At 47.0% G+C, this 19,605-nt stretch overlaps 2 protein-coding genes across 2 annotated transcripts in view; one reads left to right on the forward strand and one right to left on the reverse strand.

Annotated features, from left to right (window-relative positions):
* Nucleotides 1-470, forward strand: part of AXDND1 (axonemal dynein light chain domain containing 1) — a 41,675-nt gene extending 41,205 nt beyond the window's left edge. Inside the window, exon 28 of the mRNA XM_053663728.1 lies at nucleotides 195-470. Coding sequence (XP_053519703.1) covers nucleotides 195-280 — 86 coding nt within the window. The 3' untranslated portion in view covers nucleotides 281-470. The remainder of the gene's footprint in view (nucleotides 1-194) is intronic.
* A 4,123-nt stretch (nucleotides 471-4,593) lies between these two features.
* Nucleotides 4,594-18,136, reverse strand: NPHS2 (NPHS2 stomatin family member, podocin). Its single transcript, XM_037145617.2, has 8 exons — nucleotides 17,774-18,136; nucleotides 15,957-16,060; nucleotides 13,799-13,871; nucleotides 13,453-13,535; nucleotides 10,732-10,935; nucleotides 8,643-8,698; nucleotides 7,155-7,233; nucleotides 4,594-5,991 (listed from the first exon to the last, which is right to left on the reverse strand). Exons 1-8 carry the CDS (start codon nucleotides 18,081-18,083, stop codon nucleotides 5,713-5,715), a joined length of 1,188 nt encoding a protein of 395 aa, XP_037001512.2. The 5' UTR covers nucleotides 18,084-18,136; the 3' UTR covers nucleotides 4,594-5,712.
* Nucleotides 18,137-19,605: the final 1,469 nt, after the last annotated feature.

Below are 19,605 nucleotides of genomic sequence, written 5' to 3' on the forward strand. Positions count from 1 at the left end.
TCACTTAAACTTTGGGGAAATGCATTCTGAATCCCAATGACAAAGTTAGAGTCAAACTTAGGGCTCAGAACCTGTTTGTAACTTAGCAGTTACTCAAGCAGAGCAGAATTTTAAAAAGGCTTTGTAAAGTAGAATGTCTTTAGTAAATACGAGATAGTGTTACTACCACGTTCTAATCGTTTTTGTCTTTTCAGGAGTACAGCGCAAGGAGGATCCTCTCACTAGCAAATCCAAAACCCGGAGTAGACCCAGCAAGAGCAAGCCCAAGCAGCACCCATAGGGTGCCGGGGGTCACCGTGGCTCTCCTACCCGAACACACCCCAGATCTCTCTGCGCTGTTGAGGTAACTTCATGGCTCATTGGAGGTGCTCCCTCTGCAACAGCTAGTAGAAAAGCCATGACATATAACCCAAGAATGTTTTCATTAAAACTCACAGTGATGGCTGCGGGGAATCAGCACATTCGCTTATTTGCCAGATTAAAAATAACTTGTGCAAAAGTTTGCTGGCCTCTTCAATTGATTTTCTAACAGAGGTCTGTGAAAATATCTGTTTCTGTCAAGAAAACAGTGCACTTTGAAGACTTTGCACTCTGTGGAGAAAAATGATAAATAAGAAGCGTTACTTTATTATTATTATTTATTTTTTATATAATCTTTATTATATTTTTCTCTTGCCATTTACCGGTAGTCCCCTGATATGCTCCTCCCCCCAGCAATCACCTCACTGTTGTCCATGTCCGTGAGGTGTTTTGTTGTTTTTTTTTTTTCAATTTAAAAGAGGATCCTGATACTATTCTTAGGTTTCTACAGCATTTTCAAATTTCTTACAATTTCAGGCATTCTTATGATTTATTGGGTCTTCACAATAACCCTACAAAGTAGGTGGGGGCGATACTGTTATCCCCATTTCTCAGAATATGAAACTGAGGCCCAAAATGCGTATAAGACTCCCCAAGGTCACTGAGCTGATCTGGGTCAGAGCCCCAGCTTGCTGGATGCGTGTCTAGATTGTGTGACAACAGCCATGCCATCAGGCCATTGTTCAAATGGTTTCCTTTACTGGGGCCAGTGTTGCTGAAGGTTCACCCAGAATCTTTACTTTGGGTTTTTACTGCTTCATTTATCTGCTCTGGTTGTGACCTTGGGTCCCTTGAGGCACTAGAGTTGGACTAACCTGCAAAAGTAAGTTGCAAATGACGGGCACGTTCTGAGCAGTCACGTGGCAGGAGTTCCTTCCCACCTCTCTGCTCCTGGCTCGCTGGGATTTGCTCTTGGAGCTCAGGCTCCAAACATCTGTCACAAGGTTTCTGCACCTGCTTTGGCTTCATGTATTTTGTGTTCCTTTGGATTTATCTCTGAAATTTTAGACCTTTGCCTGTTTCTTAAGCCTCAAACACCCCCAACCACAACCCCAGAGCTCCCAGACTTATTTAAGCCAAACCCCTGGCCAGGCCCGCTCCTGGCTATCATCAAAATGTGTGTGGAATGGGCTTCAAAAATGCTAAGCCTGTTAGATGATTCTTTACTGTTGGGGAAGAAAACATACAACTTTTCAGATGGTTGGCTGTGGTCATGGTCAAATAAAAGCCAAAGGTGAGGCTCGCGCTTACCGTTACCACCTGCTGTACTCTTGCTTTCCGAAACAGATCTGGGATGATTCTAACAAATTTGGGGGCTTTTAGGTGGGCTTTGAGAATAGTTTTTTAATTATTTTTTTAGAGTAATTTTCCATTGACTTCAGGGACCGTAGGAAGCTTGATGAGCAAGTCCCTCATCCACCAGGCCTGGCTCTTCACCGAATACCCAGACCTCTGCCTGCGTGTGGGTGCCCTGTGCTTCTCTCCCAGCGGATCTGGTCCTGCACTGTGGTCCTGCTGACGTGACTGTGGTCAGGTCGCATGCCAGGTACTTTCGGGCACATATGGACAGGGCTATCTTTTTTGCTCTTAGACTTTCCTAACTGGAGATCAATTACCTGGGTACCCTGCATTTTGCATTTTGCTTTAAAAGACTGCTGGGACTTCTGCTTCTTCCCATTTCTGGAATTCCAAGCATGTTTCCCAACAGTGAGTGTTTTCTCACAGGAAGCAAAAGAGCAAATATACTGACATAAAAGCCAACATTCTAGAGGACGTCAGAACCCTCATAGTCCCAATGCATTCTGTTAAGGAACATTGTGGGGACCAGGAGCAGTCTCATAAGGAGGATCTGTTCAGACATACCCCTCCCCCCACCAAGGACATGGAATGCGGAGGCACTGGCAGAATGGCCTGCTGGGCCTCCTGGATATGGGGAGTCAAAACAGCGGGGCTGTAGCACCGTCACCTCATCAGTAACCAGTTGGGATGCAGCACCCAGGTCTCAAGAAAAGACTTCTGCTCCTGGGACCTGGCAGACGGCACTGTCAGTTCACCTGATTAGTCTCTGAAGAATTTGCTTCGACTGGTCCCTGCACCCTTCCACCCAGAATAGTTTCATAGCAGCTCATCCCATTAGTTCTCTCCCATCGAGCCCTCCCAACCCAACAACTGGTTAACACCCGAAGGCACCACAGACCACTCAGCAGACCCAGAAGGCGCCCTCTGGCAAGCTAATGAGAAATCTAAATGTTGCCTGAGGGCATCAGGGCCAACTGACCAGTGGGCGGGACCACGGGCACTCAAGGGCCATAAAAGCCACTTTACATTATTACATTATGACCCTGGTATTCACTTCTCTCATTGTCTTGTTCTCAGCTCTGGTTACACTCGAACCAGCAGGACCCTACCTCCTTTTTCATTAGTCATTCCCTACTTGCCAACCTGTGTTCAAGAACTGTCTGTATGGGGCAAAAAGTGACCTGCAACTCCTGATGCCATATTAGCTTCAACAAACAGCACACTGGGATGGGTATGGGCCAGCACAGTGGTCACGGGAAACTCCTCCCCCTTCAGGGATTGTCTAATTGCCTTGGCCGCTTAAATAGGCTGGGCCATCTGTGACCAAGCCCTGGTTGGTCCACGGCAGCAAACAGCAAACCCTAATGGATTAGACATTCTGGGAGGTCACCCAGCTCACGCCCACCTCTTGTTGCATCTGCCTCCTCAGTGCTCACTTTCCTCTCTCAGGCACCTTACTCCCGGCTCAGGCAGATTTCACCACCCACCTGTGCCTTACCTGGATTTGACCACCTTTTGGATTCCACTCTGTATTTCGGCACTCTAGCATGGTTTGGAGCTTCACCTGCTCCTTTGGCTTCAGAATCTCCCCTTGGGAGTAGGGTCTGGGAGACTTTCTCTCAACAACATACGGAAATATTTTTCAGAACTAGACGAAGCAGTCTTTTAAAACAAAATTGAAAATTATCTCAATATATAGTAAGCTTGTAAGCAGATCGTTATATCAATACTTGAATTTGGCATGGTTAAATGAATATGTAAGTTTTGAAATCACGTAGTTGTCCTGCATGACCTTGGGAAGACTCATGGCTTGGTTAAGGTCAAAGGGCATAGCAAGGCTGGGCTATGGATAGAGGTGAGAAGGTGGCCTAGAGACACAGGACAGAAATGACCCTGTGGCTGACATCATGATGGACTTCTGTATTAGACTGCTAGGGAGTTTTGTTATTTTTCAGAAAGGAGAACGGATGGCAAAGGGAAGGAGTATGGAAGCGATTGGGAGATAACAGGATAGGCAAAGCGCCCTTGGTTTGGTCCTTGTTTCTGTTTTTTATTTATTTATTTATTTATTTATTTATTTACGGTGACATTGGTTTGCAAAACCACACAGGTTTCAAGTGTACGACTCAACAAAACATGATCTGCACACTGTATCGTGCGCCCACCATCCCAAGCCAAATCTCTGTCCGTCCCCGTTTTCCCCTGCTTTGCCCTCCTCCACCTCGCCCTTGCCCTCTGGCTATCGCCACACTGCTGTCTGTGTGTGGGGGTTATGTATGTACGTGTATGTGTTTTTGGCTAATCCCTTCCCCTTCTTTCATCCAATGCCTGGCCCCACCCCTCCCCTCTGACAGCTGTCCGTCTGTTCCGTATGTCCATGCTTCTGTTTCTATTTTCTTCGTCAGTTTATTTTGTTATTCAATTCCACATATAAGTGAGATCATATGGTATTTGTCCTGCTCTGACTGGCTTATTTCATTTAGCCTAGAACAGCCTGTGTTCGCCACACAAAAATGCTACAAAAATTTCTAGGTCCATTGTTAGGGGCTCAGAACACATTTCTCTCTGAGATAATGTTCAGCAGGGCTTCACGAGATAACATTGATAAACACTCATGTACAGGTGTTTTTATGCAGAATATTTAATGTCCCGCTAAGCATGGCAGAAGAACATCTCCAGTGACAGCGGCAGGTAGCACTAAGGGTGAAGAGGTGCTTCCAAGGAGAGAAGTCACCACCTAGCGAGCAGCACTGGGGTAGGGACCACCATTTTCCTCTGCAGCCGCACAGAAATCCCCATTTTACTGACATAATGATTTTGAGTCATATTTTTGTAACATTAGTAATGTTTCATAATGTCACAGATTTTTTTAAAGTTCATAGAGGATTTGCTATATATCTTATTTACTTGGCTAATTTTTTCTGTTGATATATGTTTCTTTTTTTTTTTTTAAGATTTTATTTATTTATCTTTTAGAGGGAAAGGGAAGGAGAGAGGGAGAGAAACATCAATGTATGGTTGCTTTTCGTGCGTCCCCTGCTGGGAATTGGCCTGCAGGGAACTGGCCTGCAACCCAGGAATGTGCCCTGACTGGGAATCGAACCGCGATTGTCTGCTTCGCAGGCCCGTGCTCAATGATATATGTTTCTAATTGCCTAAGGCAAGTTAATGGAAAATGAGACCAATTATATTATCAAAATATATTCGTATCAGGGAATATCTATGATATATAAGAAAAGAATACTTAAGGGTATGTATAGATCACATAGTGTTATTACTGTTTGAAAAACAAGCCAGCTAGTCAATTCTATACTGAAAATACATCAGCCCTATTTTTGTAGTGCTGCTTCCTCAGATTTTAAGCAACATGTATCAGATAAATGGTTTTGTCCTTTTATTTCTCTATTAATAAAGGAGTCTCCATAAAAGAAACTCCTTTTAAATTATTTCTTTATATTCAGCCCAAGTACATCTCTCTTACTTTGACTCACTCAGGAACATGTAAATGTGACTACGGTGCAGGTATCAGGATTAGGTGTGAGGCTTTGGGACGACGGAGTGTATGAGGTTGAGTGTGCAGTTGGAGAAAATGCCTAAGATGTACCTCTGAGTTCCCAGTAAAGAGGGAGAGAAGCCTGCATCTTAAGTACAGGATTACACATTCCCGTGTGATAAGCACAATGACGGGCCTGTCAAAAGGGCCTGGGAGCAGGAAAGACCTTACCAATGGGCCGGAGGGCTTACAGCACCGAGGACCTTTGAACTGCATCTTCAGAAGTCTACATCTAGCCGTATATAGACTCAAAATCCTTTCCAAAGTAGCATGTTGGCTAAAGCTCTTTCCCATAAGTAGTTTGATTAGATGGTCCACCTAAACTTGTTATATGGCTTCTCCTACATGACATGATTTCACAGTCTTCTCATGCATGACGGCATCATACATTCCAAGGATGTTCTACCTGGAGACGGAAGGAAGGGAGGGATGTGAGAACACCGAGGGACGTGGCTGTTAGGTGGCAGGCCCCTGCACATTCTCATTGTCCTTTGCGCCTCCTATAACATGGGGGAGTCTTTCTTTTTAGGATTCAGTGGTTCAACTGGTTTGGAAGGACTAGGGAAGGGGATGCTTCCTTGAGTTCTGCTGCTGGGAGAAGACAGGAAATTCAGCATGTCAAACGGCAGAGGTAAGACCACGGTGGAAGGCTTCTCTGTGGACAAGGACTGAAGAGTGTGCAGGTATCGGAGCTGCACAGCGGCTGGAGTGCCCGATAGAATCTCGGCCGCCATCCTCAGGGACTCGGAGGCAGCCTTCTCCCCTTCCGCAGCGATCATCTAGAGAACAGGCGTGAAGAAAAGCAGAGTGATTTTTTCTTCTTCGTTCTTTGAGAGCTTCAATCACTATTCAGCAAGCACGGAGCATCTATTACATGGCAGGCAGGTGCTGTTAAGCATAGAACGGATGGTCTTCGTTTTTAAGGGTCTCGCTCTAGGGGATACAGATTACACTATTAATTGTAAGTTAGGACAGAATTTGTTAAGGACCCTGGCAAGTAGAGAGAAGTGTTTGGGGAGTTATGGATTATGACTAGTGGGCCCTGGAAGATTAGTAGGGTTTTGCATATAGAGAGAAGGCTGGCCGATGTGCCAGGCAAAAACATGGAATCCTGAAAGGGTGACTCCCAAGTGAAGCAAAATGAATGCTTTTCATTTTGAAATCTCAAAGGTAAGCATTTGAGAAGAAAAAGCACCCATGTCACCACCTGAATCTCACCTTAAAGTGGGCACAGAGGACTGGACACAACTCTGCCCAGGGCACGTCTTCCTCCCCTTCCTATCTGCTTCCCCCCAGCTACCAACCTTCTCTGTGGTTCGGGGTCCCCCAACCTGCTTTCTCTTGGAAAGAAACCAGCTTCCCCTTCGGCCCTCACAGTCCTCTTCCCAGCACCCCTTCCCACCCACACAACTTGGTAGCTGCTGGGTGGTCACAGCCTTCTCTCGACCCTGGTGTTGAGGGAATGGCCCTGATCCTGGTAGTCCCTCCGGAGCTTGCACAGAGCTAGGGAGACAGGTCTGGGTGTCATTAACCTAGAGGTGACAGGGGACTCATTTTACCCAGGAAAGCTGCCAGTGTAAGAGAAAAAGAATGAAGAGTGGTAAGAAGCCTTAAGGGAGAGAGAGGGAAGGCAAGACTCAAAAGGGAGGAGAGGGTCACCATTACCAACAGCCTCAGACAGAGGGTGTGATGGGGAAAGAGATGCTGCATTACTCAGATAGGAGCTACTAACCACACTTTAAGACAGCGATTTTAATAGAGTTGGCTGGAGTTGGGGGCAGGAGGCGGATCCCTCCCAGAGCCTGGATGAATGGGGGCATGGTAGGAGTTAGGACGTGAGGAAGCAAAGGGAAAACGCTCTATGTGAGCAGGCCATTTGGATTTTCCAGAGCTCTTCAAAGAACAGCCCCTTGGGCGGATGGCCTGTGGGGCACTGGCTCACCCGCACCCTGGCCTGTCTCTGCGCTTCGGCTTCCACGGCCAGGGAGTGCTGGAGCCCGGCGGGCAGCCTCACGTCCTTACTGGAAAAGAAAGAACCTGGTTAGGTAGGTAGGACGCTGCTTTTAGCAGTCAGAGTTCCCGTACAGTCTAACCGCTTCCCTCGATGTTGTTTCACGCTTCACAGCCGACTCGAATCTAACAAGTGCCGTCCTGGGGTCTCTGGTTAGACAGTGGGCAGACTGTCTCCAGGGGCAGTGCCTCAAATGCAGATTTTTATGATCACTGATGCTACAGTAGAGCTATGGTGTTCTCTCTCCATGTGGAACACATTCTGTGTTGATGGATTACGTTGATTTTTTCCACTTATTTTAATCTAAATCCCAGCTATTAAAATTGAACAATAAAAAAGCCTTGAAGAGCCATGCTATAATAATAAGGAAAGCCATCTGCATTTGTACAAGAGAAGTGACCTTGGAAACAGTAGAAATGACTTACTAAGAACAATACTTAATGTATTGCATAAAAGACACAAAATCTTATTTTTATCCTGAATGTAACTATGAAAATACATAGACAGAAAACAGTCTGGCAGTTCCTTAGAGAGTTAAATATAGAATTACTGTACGACCCAGAAATTCTATGCAGAGGTATCTACCCAAGGGAACTGAAAACATGTTCACATGAAAACTCGCGCGTGAATGGATGTTCATCACAGCATTATTCATGACAGCCCCAGAGTGGAAACAATCCAAGAGCCCATCAGTCAGTCAGCAGACAAGCAAACGTGGTGCAGTCACACAATGGAATAATGTTCGACCATAGAAAGGGACGACGTCCTGATTCACGCTACCATGTGGATGAACCTTGGAGACATGACAGCCACATATGGTAGAACTGCATTTATATGAAATGGCCAGAATAGGCCAGCCCAGAGAGAGAGCAGATTAGTGGTTAACAGGGGCTGGAGGGTGAGGAGAAATGAGGAGTTCCTGCTTAATGGATGTAGGCTTTCTTTTGGGGGCAATAAAAATGTTCTAGAATTGGATGGTAGCAATGGCCGCAGCACTTGGTGAATATACTAAAACCCACCAAATTGTACTTTAAAATGGTTTAAACAATGAGTTTTTAAAATTTTGCATATCTTTCTTAAATCATTTTTTATTTTTAATTACAGTTGACATGTATTATTATATTAGTTTCAGGTGTACACCCCAATGATCAAACATTATATAACTTAATAAATGATCATAAAGCTGAGTTTTATTTCAAAACATTTTTTAGTCCATGGAGAGAAAATGTGAAAGTAATTTGCCCACCTGTCACAGTGATTGTGAATGTATGAGATGATTGGCATTTTTTTCTATTTCCCCCCCAAATATATGGCTATAGTCATACTCATGCAATGAAAAGAAGTTATCGAATAAAAATTTTTAAATGAAACCAAAATATTTTGATTTATCACTTTTTTTTCTGATAATTTCCTACCCACATTTCTGTTCTCTCCACTTTGAGTCCCCAAATACAGGTCACTGAGTCCAAGGCCACCTGTGAAGGGAAGAGTTGAGATGTCAGTGACAACCTCAGGGGGGTTGGGGGGGCACTGTAAGTGTCTTTCTGGAGGGAGGCAGAGGGAGCCCTGACTGTGGAAGAGAAGGTGAGGTGGGGGTGGAAGCGGAGACCCCAGCAGTGTCCGTTGAAGATGGAGGAAGGGCCATGAACTGAGAAAGGCAAGGAAATGGAGTCTCCTTTCAGAACCTCCATTAGAAACCAGCCCTGCTGACTTTGACCTTGACTTTGGCCCAGTGAAACTGATTTTGGACTTCTGGCCTTCAAAGCTGTTAAAGATTAAATTGACTTTGTTTTAAGCCACCAAGTTTGTGGCAATTTGTAATAAAAGCAATGGGAAGTAATACAGGTGATGTAGTTGTTAAGTCTGTTTTAAAATGCATTTATTAGGCCCTGGCCAGTGTGGCTCCATTGGTTGGAATGTTGTCCCGCAACCCAAAAGTTTGCATGGTTCGATCCCTGGTTGGGGGCACATGCGGGTTCGCTCCCTGGTCAGGGTTCTATAGGAGGCAACCAGTTGATGTTTCTCTCTCATCAATGTTTCTCTCTTTTGTTCACTCCCTCTCTCCCTTTCTCTCTCTCTAAAAAAAGCAATTAAAAAGTCCTCAGGTGAGGCTGAAAACAAAATAAAATAATATGCCCTTATTAGAGAACCAGAGTCTATAACCTCGCTCCCAAATGGCTTTCGATAACAGGTGCTGGCTCGTCCTTCCTACTGGTGGCTTCCATCACCCCCCCCCCCACGTCCCAGTCCCAGGAGGCAGGAGAAAATGAACTGTGGGTTCTGGAAAAAGGGACAAGGCATGGAGCGCCACATGTACATTCACATTCTTTTCCTTTTTAATAATATCTGATGATTTCTTAGTGGCTGGATAACTAATAACCTAGTGCATTGAGAATCCTGAGAAGACTGACTCATTGGGAGGTTGGTGAGAGGAAGGAATGTTGAAAGAGTCACAGAGGAGGCGGCATCTTAAAAAACAAATAGGATTTGCCTATGGGGAAAAGGGAAGGATTCCCTGCAGAGGAAACAGCCTGAGCGGAGGCATGGCAGCTGGAGGCACGCCAAGTAGGCTGCTGCAGTATCAGATACACTGGGGGAAGGACAGCAAGAGGCGAGGCCGAGACAGCAGGACCATTTCTTCTCGCCCAAAACACATCATCAGGCTGCTGTGTGGCAGCCCCGTGTCAGGTACCGAGGACAAAGAAGTGAGTAAAATGTGACCCCTGTCATGGAGTTCATAGCCTGGGAAGACAAATGGATAAATCCATAAAGTATAATTCAAGGTAACAAGGCAAGCTGGAATGTCAAGAGTCTGGACTTGATCCCTTACCCTTTGGGGGGGGGATGGACAGGAAGAGAGGGTGGGGGCAGAGGGGGAGCGCACTTGGGTGGTTTTGAAATTCCAGAGCATCGACTCCCCTGATGTCCCTCTTGTTATCACTCTTCCTTTTTTTAGCTTCTCTTATTTCCTGGTTTCTTCCCTTTTCCACGGGGAGGTTAATCACCGTTTCATCAGTGAAAAGTGGGGCAACTCGAGAACATTCTTTGTCTTCTCAGATTAGTGTCTGCTCAGGCCCCACCCACCCAATCATCATCGGTACCTTTGGTTCCTTAGATCCTTCTACTTGGAGGTTCCCCCTCTCAGCCAGTCGTGTGTCATAACCCCCCATCTCAGTTCTGTGCCCCATGGCCTCCTTGACAGGCTCCTAATGCCATCTCCTGATGCCACCACTTTGTGCTATGTGGGCACTTGACGAGGAGTCCAAAGCACTGGAGTGGGGCTGAGAGCAAACAGTGGCAGTAACTGACTAACCTGCACCAGACCAGTGACTGTGATTGGCTCAGGGTCAGTCTGGTGACCTTGCACTTACCTTTCAGCTCCCTAAAGGGTGGCGCCTTCGCCAGGGAATGCCCGGCACATGGAAGGTGCAACAAATGACCAATGAGAAAAACAAAGAAAACGTAAAGAGAGATTTCAACCCGTTCTATGTTAAATTGATCGAAGCACCTTTACATCTTGGGCGAGGCTCTTCCTCTCCAGGAGAATCTCAGCCAGGGACCGGTGTGCCAGCAGGCGCTTCATGGTGGTCTGCACGAGGAACTGGACCGCCTTGGACACCTGAGCGAGACTGCTTAGCAGAAGAGAGGCGTTTTCTATTCGGTAGTAGCAGATGGCATCTATCTCCATTATAAACATGTCTTTGGTCACGACCTAGGCGGAAAAAAGGAGATGTAGAGCCCGGTTCTTCGGCTCCTTCCCCGTGCAGGGTTCGAGGAACTAAATGTGTTCAAGAGGATTCTCAGAGTAAGATTATAACAAGAAAAAAAAATGAATGCTTGGTTGTTGGGGACCGCCCTGCCTGGTTTCAGGAATTGTAAACCATCTCCCATGTCTCAGGCTGTGAGTGACCTTGGGAACGTGAGCCACTGAAGAGACAAGGCTTGTCTCTGGCAGCAGATGCTGCCCCTGCTCCATCTCCGTGCCCCCAAAATATGGTCGGAAGGTCAGAGACAGGTGAGACCCCTCAGAGGAGGGGCGACCTAGGCCAGACACGATCACTTGGGAGGCCATCATGGAAGGACTCTGGGAGCTGCAACAAAGAGGGAGTGATGCACCCTGTCCCCCCGACTGTGATGAACCCAGAGTCCCCATGTCCTCTGGGAGAAGCGCTTCCTGGCTGTAATCCACTTAAGCCTAAAAACCTATGGTGGGGAAGGCGGTGCAAGCCTTGTGCTGGGAATGGTGGGCTCCCTGGATAATTAGGCCTGGGAAGGGATATGTGAAACCCAGCGAGACCTGCTTTGTTTAAGAATGCTTTCAGTTAGATGAGAAGGGCCTGAGCAGAAGAAGAGTTTATGTTCCCAAAGTTCTGTAGCCCTTTAGCTGACAGGCCCTGATTTAGAAGAAGCCCTAATGGTTCTTTGTATGCTGTCTACTGTTTACTGCTTGACAATGATTAATAAGCTATACCTGAACTCCTGTGCAAAAATCCCAATAAAAGCCTGACTAGGCAAAGGTTGGGGCGCTCTCTCTTCCATGGCGAGAGAATTGCCCGGCTGCTCCAAGCCGCTCTCCCCTTGAGAGGGTGGCGGGGCTGTTCTGAGGCGCTCCCCCCCTGAGGGAGTAGCCTCGCCGGCCCTTTTCCTCCACAGGACTCAGTAGTCCGTGTGAATTTGTCTCATGTCTCATCCATGACGCCGCGGGCACTGCTTGTCAGTGCATGCGTCACTTGGTCTACCCTTTATTCAAAATAGGTGTTTTCGAAGAGTATGGAGTTTTTTATTAACTACGCTAAAGAACGCACAATTTAAAGGAATTCTCTTGTAAACCCTTTTGTAAAAAAAAATCAGGAAGACTTCTCTTATATGAAAAAAATCAGTTGTTTATCAGGTCTTTTTGAACTGATGCCTAAAAAAAATGTGCCCAAAGAGAAGCATGGTACACAAGCCCTCGGGTGTTCCACTGGCTGGGCACATGCTAGAGGGCAGGTTGGTGACGTGCCTCCAAAGCTGTGATGGGACATCTTCTCAGCGTTTCCTCGTGCAGACACTATCACGGGACGTACTATGAGGGTTTAGCTGCAAGGATGTTATTTACAGTATTGCCTACTGTAATGAAAGATTGGAAACAACTTGATATCAACAACAGGGAATTGTAAATTGTGGTACGTGCCTTCATACAATAGAAGGCTACGTGTCCTTTTAAAATAAAAGGGTAGAAAAAAATAAAAGGGTAGAAACGTAGCTAGTATATGAAAAGATGATCACAAAAATTGTTGGGTGAATACAGTTATGCTACCAAATAGAATGTGTGGTTTGATATGCATTCTTGTCTGTAACCATAACCACACACCTAGGTAAGTCTGAAGGGATACAGTCCAAGATATCGACATCTATCCATAGGTGCTAGGATTATAAGTATGCTTAATTTCTTCCTTTTTCACATTTTATTATCTAAAATAAGCCTTTAAATATATATATAATTTCTTCCCTGGCTGGTGTAGCTCAATGGATTGAGCACCGGCCTGTGAAGTAAAGGGTTGCTGGTTTGATACCCAGTCAGGGCACATGCTTGGGTTGCAGGCCAGGTCCCCAGTAGGGGACACATGAGAGGCAACCACACATTGATGCTTCTCTCCTACTCTTTTTCCTTCCCATCCTCTCTCTCTAAAAATAAATAAATAAACTATTTAAATATATAGATATATATATAATTTATACTTATAGTTCTATTTCACAAAAGAAAGAATGAGAAAGAAGTTATGCTGTCATAGTATGGAGTGTAATGTGCTTTGCTCGAAGTCTGCTGATTTAAATATTGATCCTATCTAAAAAATACTTTCACAGCAACATCCAGATGTTTCTGAGCGAATACCTGGGTACCAGAGCTTAGCCAGATTGATATGTACAATTAACCATCACAAGTCCATTTTCCCATTTATATTTATTTATTTTGTTTTCTTGTTGAGTTATAAGATTTCTTTATATGGTCTGGATATTAACCCTCTATCAGACATGTTATTTGGAAATATTTTCTTCCACTCCATAGGTTGTCTGTTCATTGTGTTATGGCCTTTGCTATACAGGAGTTTTTAATTTTGATGGAGTGCACTCTCTAGTTCCTTTTTCTGCTTTCTATCTTCAATAATCATTTTGCCCTGGATTGAAACTGGTAGCATTGACAGCAGCCATGTAAAATGTAGAAAGAAAAATCCATCATTTGGCTCACCTCGTGAAAGGGTATCTCCAAGGTCTGGAGACGGAGGTCGACCTTGTGGTAGGTGTCCAGGCAGGGCAGGAAGAAGAAAAGGCCTAGAAGCGGGTAGGGGAGGAGAAAGTGACAGGTGAATGCCTACGTGTTACTCCAGCCAGCCTGGCCCTGGCATTCAGCTCTCTGCACCCATCCGTCTTCTCTCTGGCTCACTGTGACCTGGTAGGATTTCTTACAACCCGTGTTACAAACAACAGATCAGGAAATGGAGACACCATGAATCAAGTCGCTTCATGTAATCAGAGGTCCACGTTGCAAATATGCATGGATTGAAGAAATTGGCATGTCTATAGCAGGTTCTTACCAGGGCCTTTGGCTCTTCCAGGAAGCAGGTGTCCTAGTCGGAGTACAATTACTCTCTCATATTCCTGTACAACCTAAAGATAAATTCAACACTTCTGAATCAACCCAAGAAAGACAAAGAAAGTCTTCAGAAGGCATTTGTGCTAAAGCAATCCCAGATATCAGGAACCTTTTGTTTTGATAACCAAGAAAAAATACTCCGGTTTTTCAATATTTACATTTAAGTGTAGAATTTCAGAAACCAATAAAAAAGCTTATCGGCCATGTTAACCTTTGAGCCCATGAACAGAATTTTGATTAAAGAGTCATAATTATCTAAAAAAAATAATGCTTCCATGAATATTTCCTAAATCAAAGAAATCACAGCATGCTCACCACCGCATGCTGTCTTTATTTTCTGTGACTGCTGCATTATTAGCTTTCCTATGTATCAATTATTAGCTATTTAGCAGAAAGAGGGGTATATTTTAATACCAATTCTTATATTTTGTTTCCAACTACAAGAAACATCTCAAAATAATACCTTAATTTTCTACCTTATGACACTAGAAATAGAAGAACAAACTCAACCTAAAGCAAGTGGAAAGAAGATAATAAAGATTGGAGTGGAAATAAATGCAGTAGAAAATAGAAAACCAGTAGAGAAAATCTGAAGAACCAAATGCCTGTTCTTTGAAAAGATCAACAAAATTTGACATTTTGCTAGAATGACCATCCCACCCCCGCCAAAAAAAACCCCACCCCACCCCACCCCTCAAAAAAAAAACAGTGAAGATCAAATTGCTAAAACCCAGAATCAAAAAGAATGATTTCAGGGACATCAATACTGTCCTTACAGAAATAAATAAAATATTACAAGAGAAAGTACTATGAATTATAGGCCAATAAATTAGATAATGTAGATGAAAAGGCCCAAATTCTATAGATATACCAACTACCAAAACTGACTCAAGAAGAAAAAGAAAAACTGAAAGAACTAGAAGTAAAAGATTGAATTAGTGGTTTGAAATTTTCCCACTGAGAAAAATCCAGGATTAGATGAGTTCACTGGTGAATTCTGCAAAACACTTAAAGAAAAAGTGGTACCAGTGAGTCACAAATTCTGCCCCCAAAAATAGAAGAGGAGGAATCTTCCCAATTCAATCCCTGAGGCCAGTATTACCCTGATACTAAAATAAGCCATATTAAAGAATTATACACCATAACCAAGTGGGACTTACCTAAGGAACACAGAGTTGGTTTAACATCCAATCGATTGTAAGACACAGGATCAATAGAATAAAGGGGAAATGCCACGTGATCAGCTCAATAGATGCAGAAAAGACTTTTGACAAAATGCAATGTTCTTTTATGACAAAGGCAAAGAGGAAGAGGAGGAGGAGGAAGGAAGAGCAGTCACCATTGGCCTCAGCAGCATCCATAGTGTCCCAGTCAAGGACAAGCTCTTGCCAGACAGCTCCAGACAATGACTAAGAATGGCAGGGCACCAGCGCCTGGCCATTTCCGCCCGTCGTGGGACTGCTCTAGAAAGCAGACTTTGCCCTGGAGTTCCCTTTCAGACTGGCCAAGACTTTCTCCAAGTCACCCCTTCCTTCCTTTTCACGTAGCACCAGGGTCAGACCTGCGTCATCACCTGAGGGTTTTCCCTGCCGGCTCCTGTTCTCTCCCTGCTTAATATCGCACAGACAGTGCTGCCCAATAAAGCCCTTGCACTTCTCATTCTGTCTTGTATGTGCTTCCCAAACCGATGCAGGTCTGCATTTACTTCAGAGATGGGCAGTGTAACCACCCAATGGGCCAGAGATAATTGTCATTCGTGGTCCGTGGGAACTGCCTGAGAAGTGGACATCATGATCTCTTCTGGGCCCATCTGCCATATAATATCACATCGATCCATGTGGCAACTGCTACTACAATGGACATGGAAGCAGAATGACACCAGAGCACGAGCAAGGGAATGACAGTCGGGGGAGTCAAGGAAGGCTTCACGCAGCTGCAGCCGGGCAAAGTCTGAAAGGAGTGAGCGCGTTCCTGGAAGGTGAGTGGGGAGGGCATTCCGGGCAGAGCAGACAGCCCGTATGGAAACACAGAAGTAAGAGAGGACATGTACTGGCTACCGAGAGGCTCCAGGAAATTACTGGGTCCTCGTGGGATCTCACCTTTATGCAGAACCAGATAGAAAAAGGGAAGGTCACGATGATGAAGAGCAGGGATGTGAGGACGAGGAGCCACTCGCAGGCCCCTAAACCGGAAGACTTGGTACCTTAAACAAAGAAGAATATTGAAACGTCACCATCTTCACTGACTGGCAGCTGTTGGTCCAGTCCTTGGTATTAGGATCAGAGCAGTTTGTAGACTTTGGTGGGAACAGTAGAGTGAGCTGGATATGGGGGCGGTCGCTCACTGAGCCAGGGCACCGTCTGTGTGAAGGGCTGGGTGGGCCTGTGGCAGGTGAAGTAACCTGGTTGGCGCAGTGTGGTGCTAAGTGAGGCAGAGGAGCGGACATTGTGCTTCTTGCTCCCCACTCCCCAGAGCCACAGAAATCTCCCAGACGAGGGCTCAGCAAGGCCGCCTCATCCTCAGTGAGACCTTCTCATCCACTGCTTAGGGTCCTGGGCTCTAGCCACTTGATCGCTGGAGAGACTGAGTGAAGCCCACACAGGTGGCAGTGCTGGGACCGCGACCAGAGACCAGGGGCAGCCCTGTGCCTGGAGGGGCTTTTCCACCGCACTGTCTTACTCTAGAAGTCTGGTCCTTCACTTTCCAGCTGGAGGTCTTGGGCAAGTTACTTAATTTCTCAGCATTTTTCCTCATCTGTGACAAGGGAATGATAATACTCAGTAAAACATTTGGGCTTCCTTCCTTGCCTCCCCGTCCACTGTGGTCTGAGCACATACAAGACCTTAAACCTCAGCATTACTGTGGCATTGAACCCAAGGACCATTTAATAACTGGGAGTTTCTGACTGATGGAAGGCCATCACTTGGGCAAAACAGCATTAACATGGTCCCTACAACCATGGCCCTGACCGCAGGAATCATCCTCAAATCATCGCCCTCCATGCCCAGCACTCCCTGCAACACTGTGACCAGGATGCGTTATAATTCCAAAGCCAGCGGAAAGGGACACAACGCACCTACCCTATTCAATTTCCTTTAAGCTTCATCGTATGCCTAAGGCGTGATAAATGTTTTTCCTTTCATTCATTATAAAGAGGATTGGAAGCAGAAACATTTGTTCCTAAGGTTGCTTCACCTGCGGAAGCCAAACTCTTACTTCTGTGTTGGGGTGATTCCTGCCTGCGGCCTCACTTGCGTCGCTCTCGGCCAGCAGGGGTCCTGGCTTAGTGGAGTGTGTTCCTTGCATCAGGCTTCGTGCACTTGGATGCAGCATTTCATAGCCTCACAACTCAGCACCCTGTGTGAGTCAGGCCTGGTCCGATCCCTACGAATGAGCGCACGGCTAGCAAGCAGCTGAGCTGAGATTTAAACCCAGGTCTGGCTCTTCTCCACTTGCCTCTGCTGCCTCTACTTCCAGAAAAAAACGATCACCCCAAAGAAACCTTAACGTGCTTTTAGGTGGGACTGAGGGGTGGACGGAGGAGGGAAGAATAGGCCGCACAGGTGCCCAGAGCCACGGGCTCATCATGCCTTTAACTGAAATTAGGAGCCCTGTATACGCTCGCATGGCCACAGAAACCAGCGGCTGTGGTTCCTTTGCCATGTGGATTGGGCCCCAGCCTGGACCACGCTCCCTCCCACCTCCCATCCTTGGCTGGCCCTCGAGACCAACGGTGGTTAGTTGAAGTTATCTGCATTTCTCCGATGCGTTTGGTAGCTACCGCCGAGGAGTGAGTCCAGCAGGCTCCAGCCTCTGTGGCTCTGGGCGCGGCGACTCGTTCCGCTTTATCCGACATCCCTTGGGCACCACTTGGAAAGGCCGTTCTCCCTCCCGGTCCCCGACCTGCCCGCTGTACCTTCCTCGGGCCGCTCGCTCTCCAGCAGCGCCACCACCTCGGTGCCCTCCTCGCAGGAGCCCCGGACCTCATCCACGTCCACCACGGTGGCCGCGGGCGCGCGGGGCTCCGCGGGCCTCCCTGCCCGCCCGTGGTCCCTCGGCTCGCGCCCCGCATCCCGGCGCCCGCGGCCTCCACCGCCCCGCTCCGCCTTCGCCCTCTTGTTCTCCTTGTGGGGGGCCCTGCCGCCTCTCCCGTGGGCCTCTCTGGAGGAGCTCCGAGCCCTCCTCTCCGTCCTCTCGGTCCTCTCCATCCCCTCCGTCCCCTCCATCCCCAGAGCGGCAGGGCCTGTGAGCGCGGCCCCTGAAGAGTCACCGGCTGGTGCGTCTCGGGGACACAGTAATGAACTTGGGCGGGGGCGGGGGCGGGACCGGGGGCGGGGACCCGCGGGGGCCTTTGCTCCTGGCGACGAGGGGCAGCTGCTTCTCGGACGAGTTGTAGACTGGGTGTGACTTTCAACAGTGACGTAGCCTGAAGGCCCGTGTCCCAGGTCGATGTGTTTGACAACGTGAACGTGTCCCCCGTCGAAGATGCCCCCGAGGTGCGGCGCAGGCGGCTGCGAAGGCCCTCGGCTGCCGTGGGTGGTCCTCGGGGGCTGCCGGAGAGCGCGGGGAACAGAACACGCCCGGTATCAGGGTAACTTCTGGGTGAAACCGGCCACTTTGCCCCAAGCCCGCCCTTCCTCCCGCCACCCCCTGGCCCCACGCTCCCTGAGAGCGCTTCAACCGGTGACCGGGTTGGCGGGGCTCCGGGGGATTTAGGTTTTAAAACGGGCAAAGGAAAACTGTTTTAGACCACCCTCTCTGACGTTTATTATGTCTGTATTTCTATGAATTTATAATTTTCAGTAGCGCCTGAGACTGTTCCTATGACGCTTCTTTTTTCAACTTTATTTTTCTTGTTGACACTATTACAGATGTCCCCATGGCCCCCTTTTGCCCCCCTCCACCCAGCGCCCCCCATTCACCCCTTCCCTCCGGCCATCACCGCACTGGTAGCCGTGTCTACGGGTCCTGCGCCTGTTCTTTGGCTAATCCCTTCACCTCCTTTCTTCCAGTCTCCCCCTCCCCTGACCTGATACTTCTTGAAGAGTCTGAGAAGGGAAGGGATACGATTTAACTTGTTTTTAGGGAAAGGAGCTTTTGCCCTGGTGGAGGCCCTGCTCCCAGGCTTCCCTGGAGAGGCTGTTTGGCTTCTGCAAAGTTCACTGCAAGAGGAGCCATCTTGCAGCAAACACGGAGCTGCCGCACTCGGCCCAGCAACTCCAAACAATGAGAGTAGGTTTCTCTTTGACTCCCTGTTCGTACTTGGTTTCTCGCTGAATGTGAGGTTGGTCTAGGTAGTCCTATGTTCTCAAGATTTATGATTCCACTCAAATAGCTCAGATCACATGATGGTAAGAACAATATGCACTTACTTTTATTTGTTAATGTTTGAGTTCACACAGCGGTAGCTTCTTCCCCCTGCCCCCACCCTCCAAGATCTTTCTAAAGAAGGAGGACCTGAAGTAACACCAATGAAAAAAGCACTCCACTAGTTTCTTCCATATATGCCAAGTTAGGCCACTGGGAATCATTATAACGTCATTAAAAGATTAGTAATAGAGCAACGTAAACAGATTCGGTTTTTACCCTCTAAACCTGATCATTGCTCTGGTTACCTGAGGGAGGACAAATGTTTCCACTCCAGGGCCAGCCTCAGTGAGTAGTTCCTGCCTAGGGTAGAACAATGAGAAAAATTCCGAAGCTGCATTTGGCCCGTAGAGAGGAAGGTGCCCTGATTATTCAGTATCC

Source organism: Artibeus jamaicensis, unplaced genomic scaffold (genome assembly GCF_021234435.1).
Source record: "Artibeus jamaicensis isolate MK-2021 breed Jamaican fruit bat unplaced genomic scaffold, CSHL_Jam_final contig_327, whole genome shotgun sequence".
Classification (NCBI taxonomy): domain Eukaryota; kingdom Metazoa; phylum Chordata; class Mammalia; order Chiroptera; family Phyllostomidae; genus Artibeus; species Artibeus jamaicensis.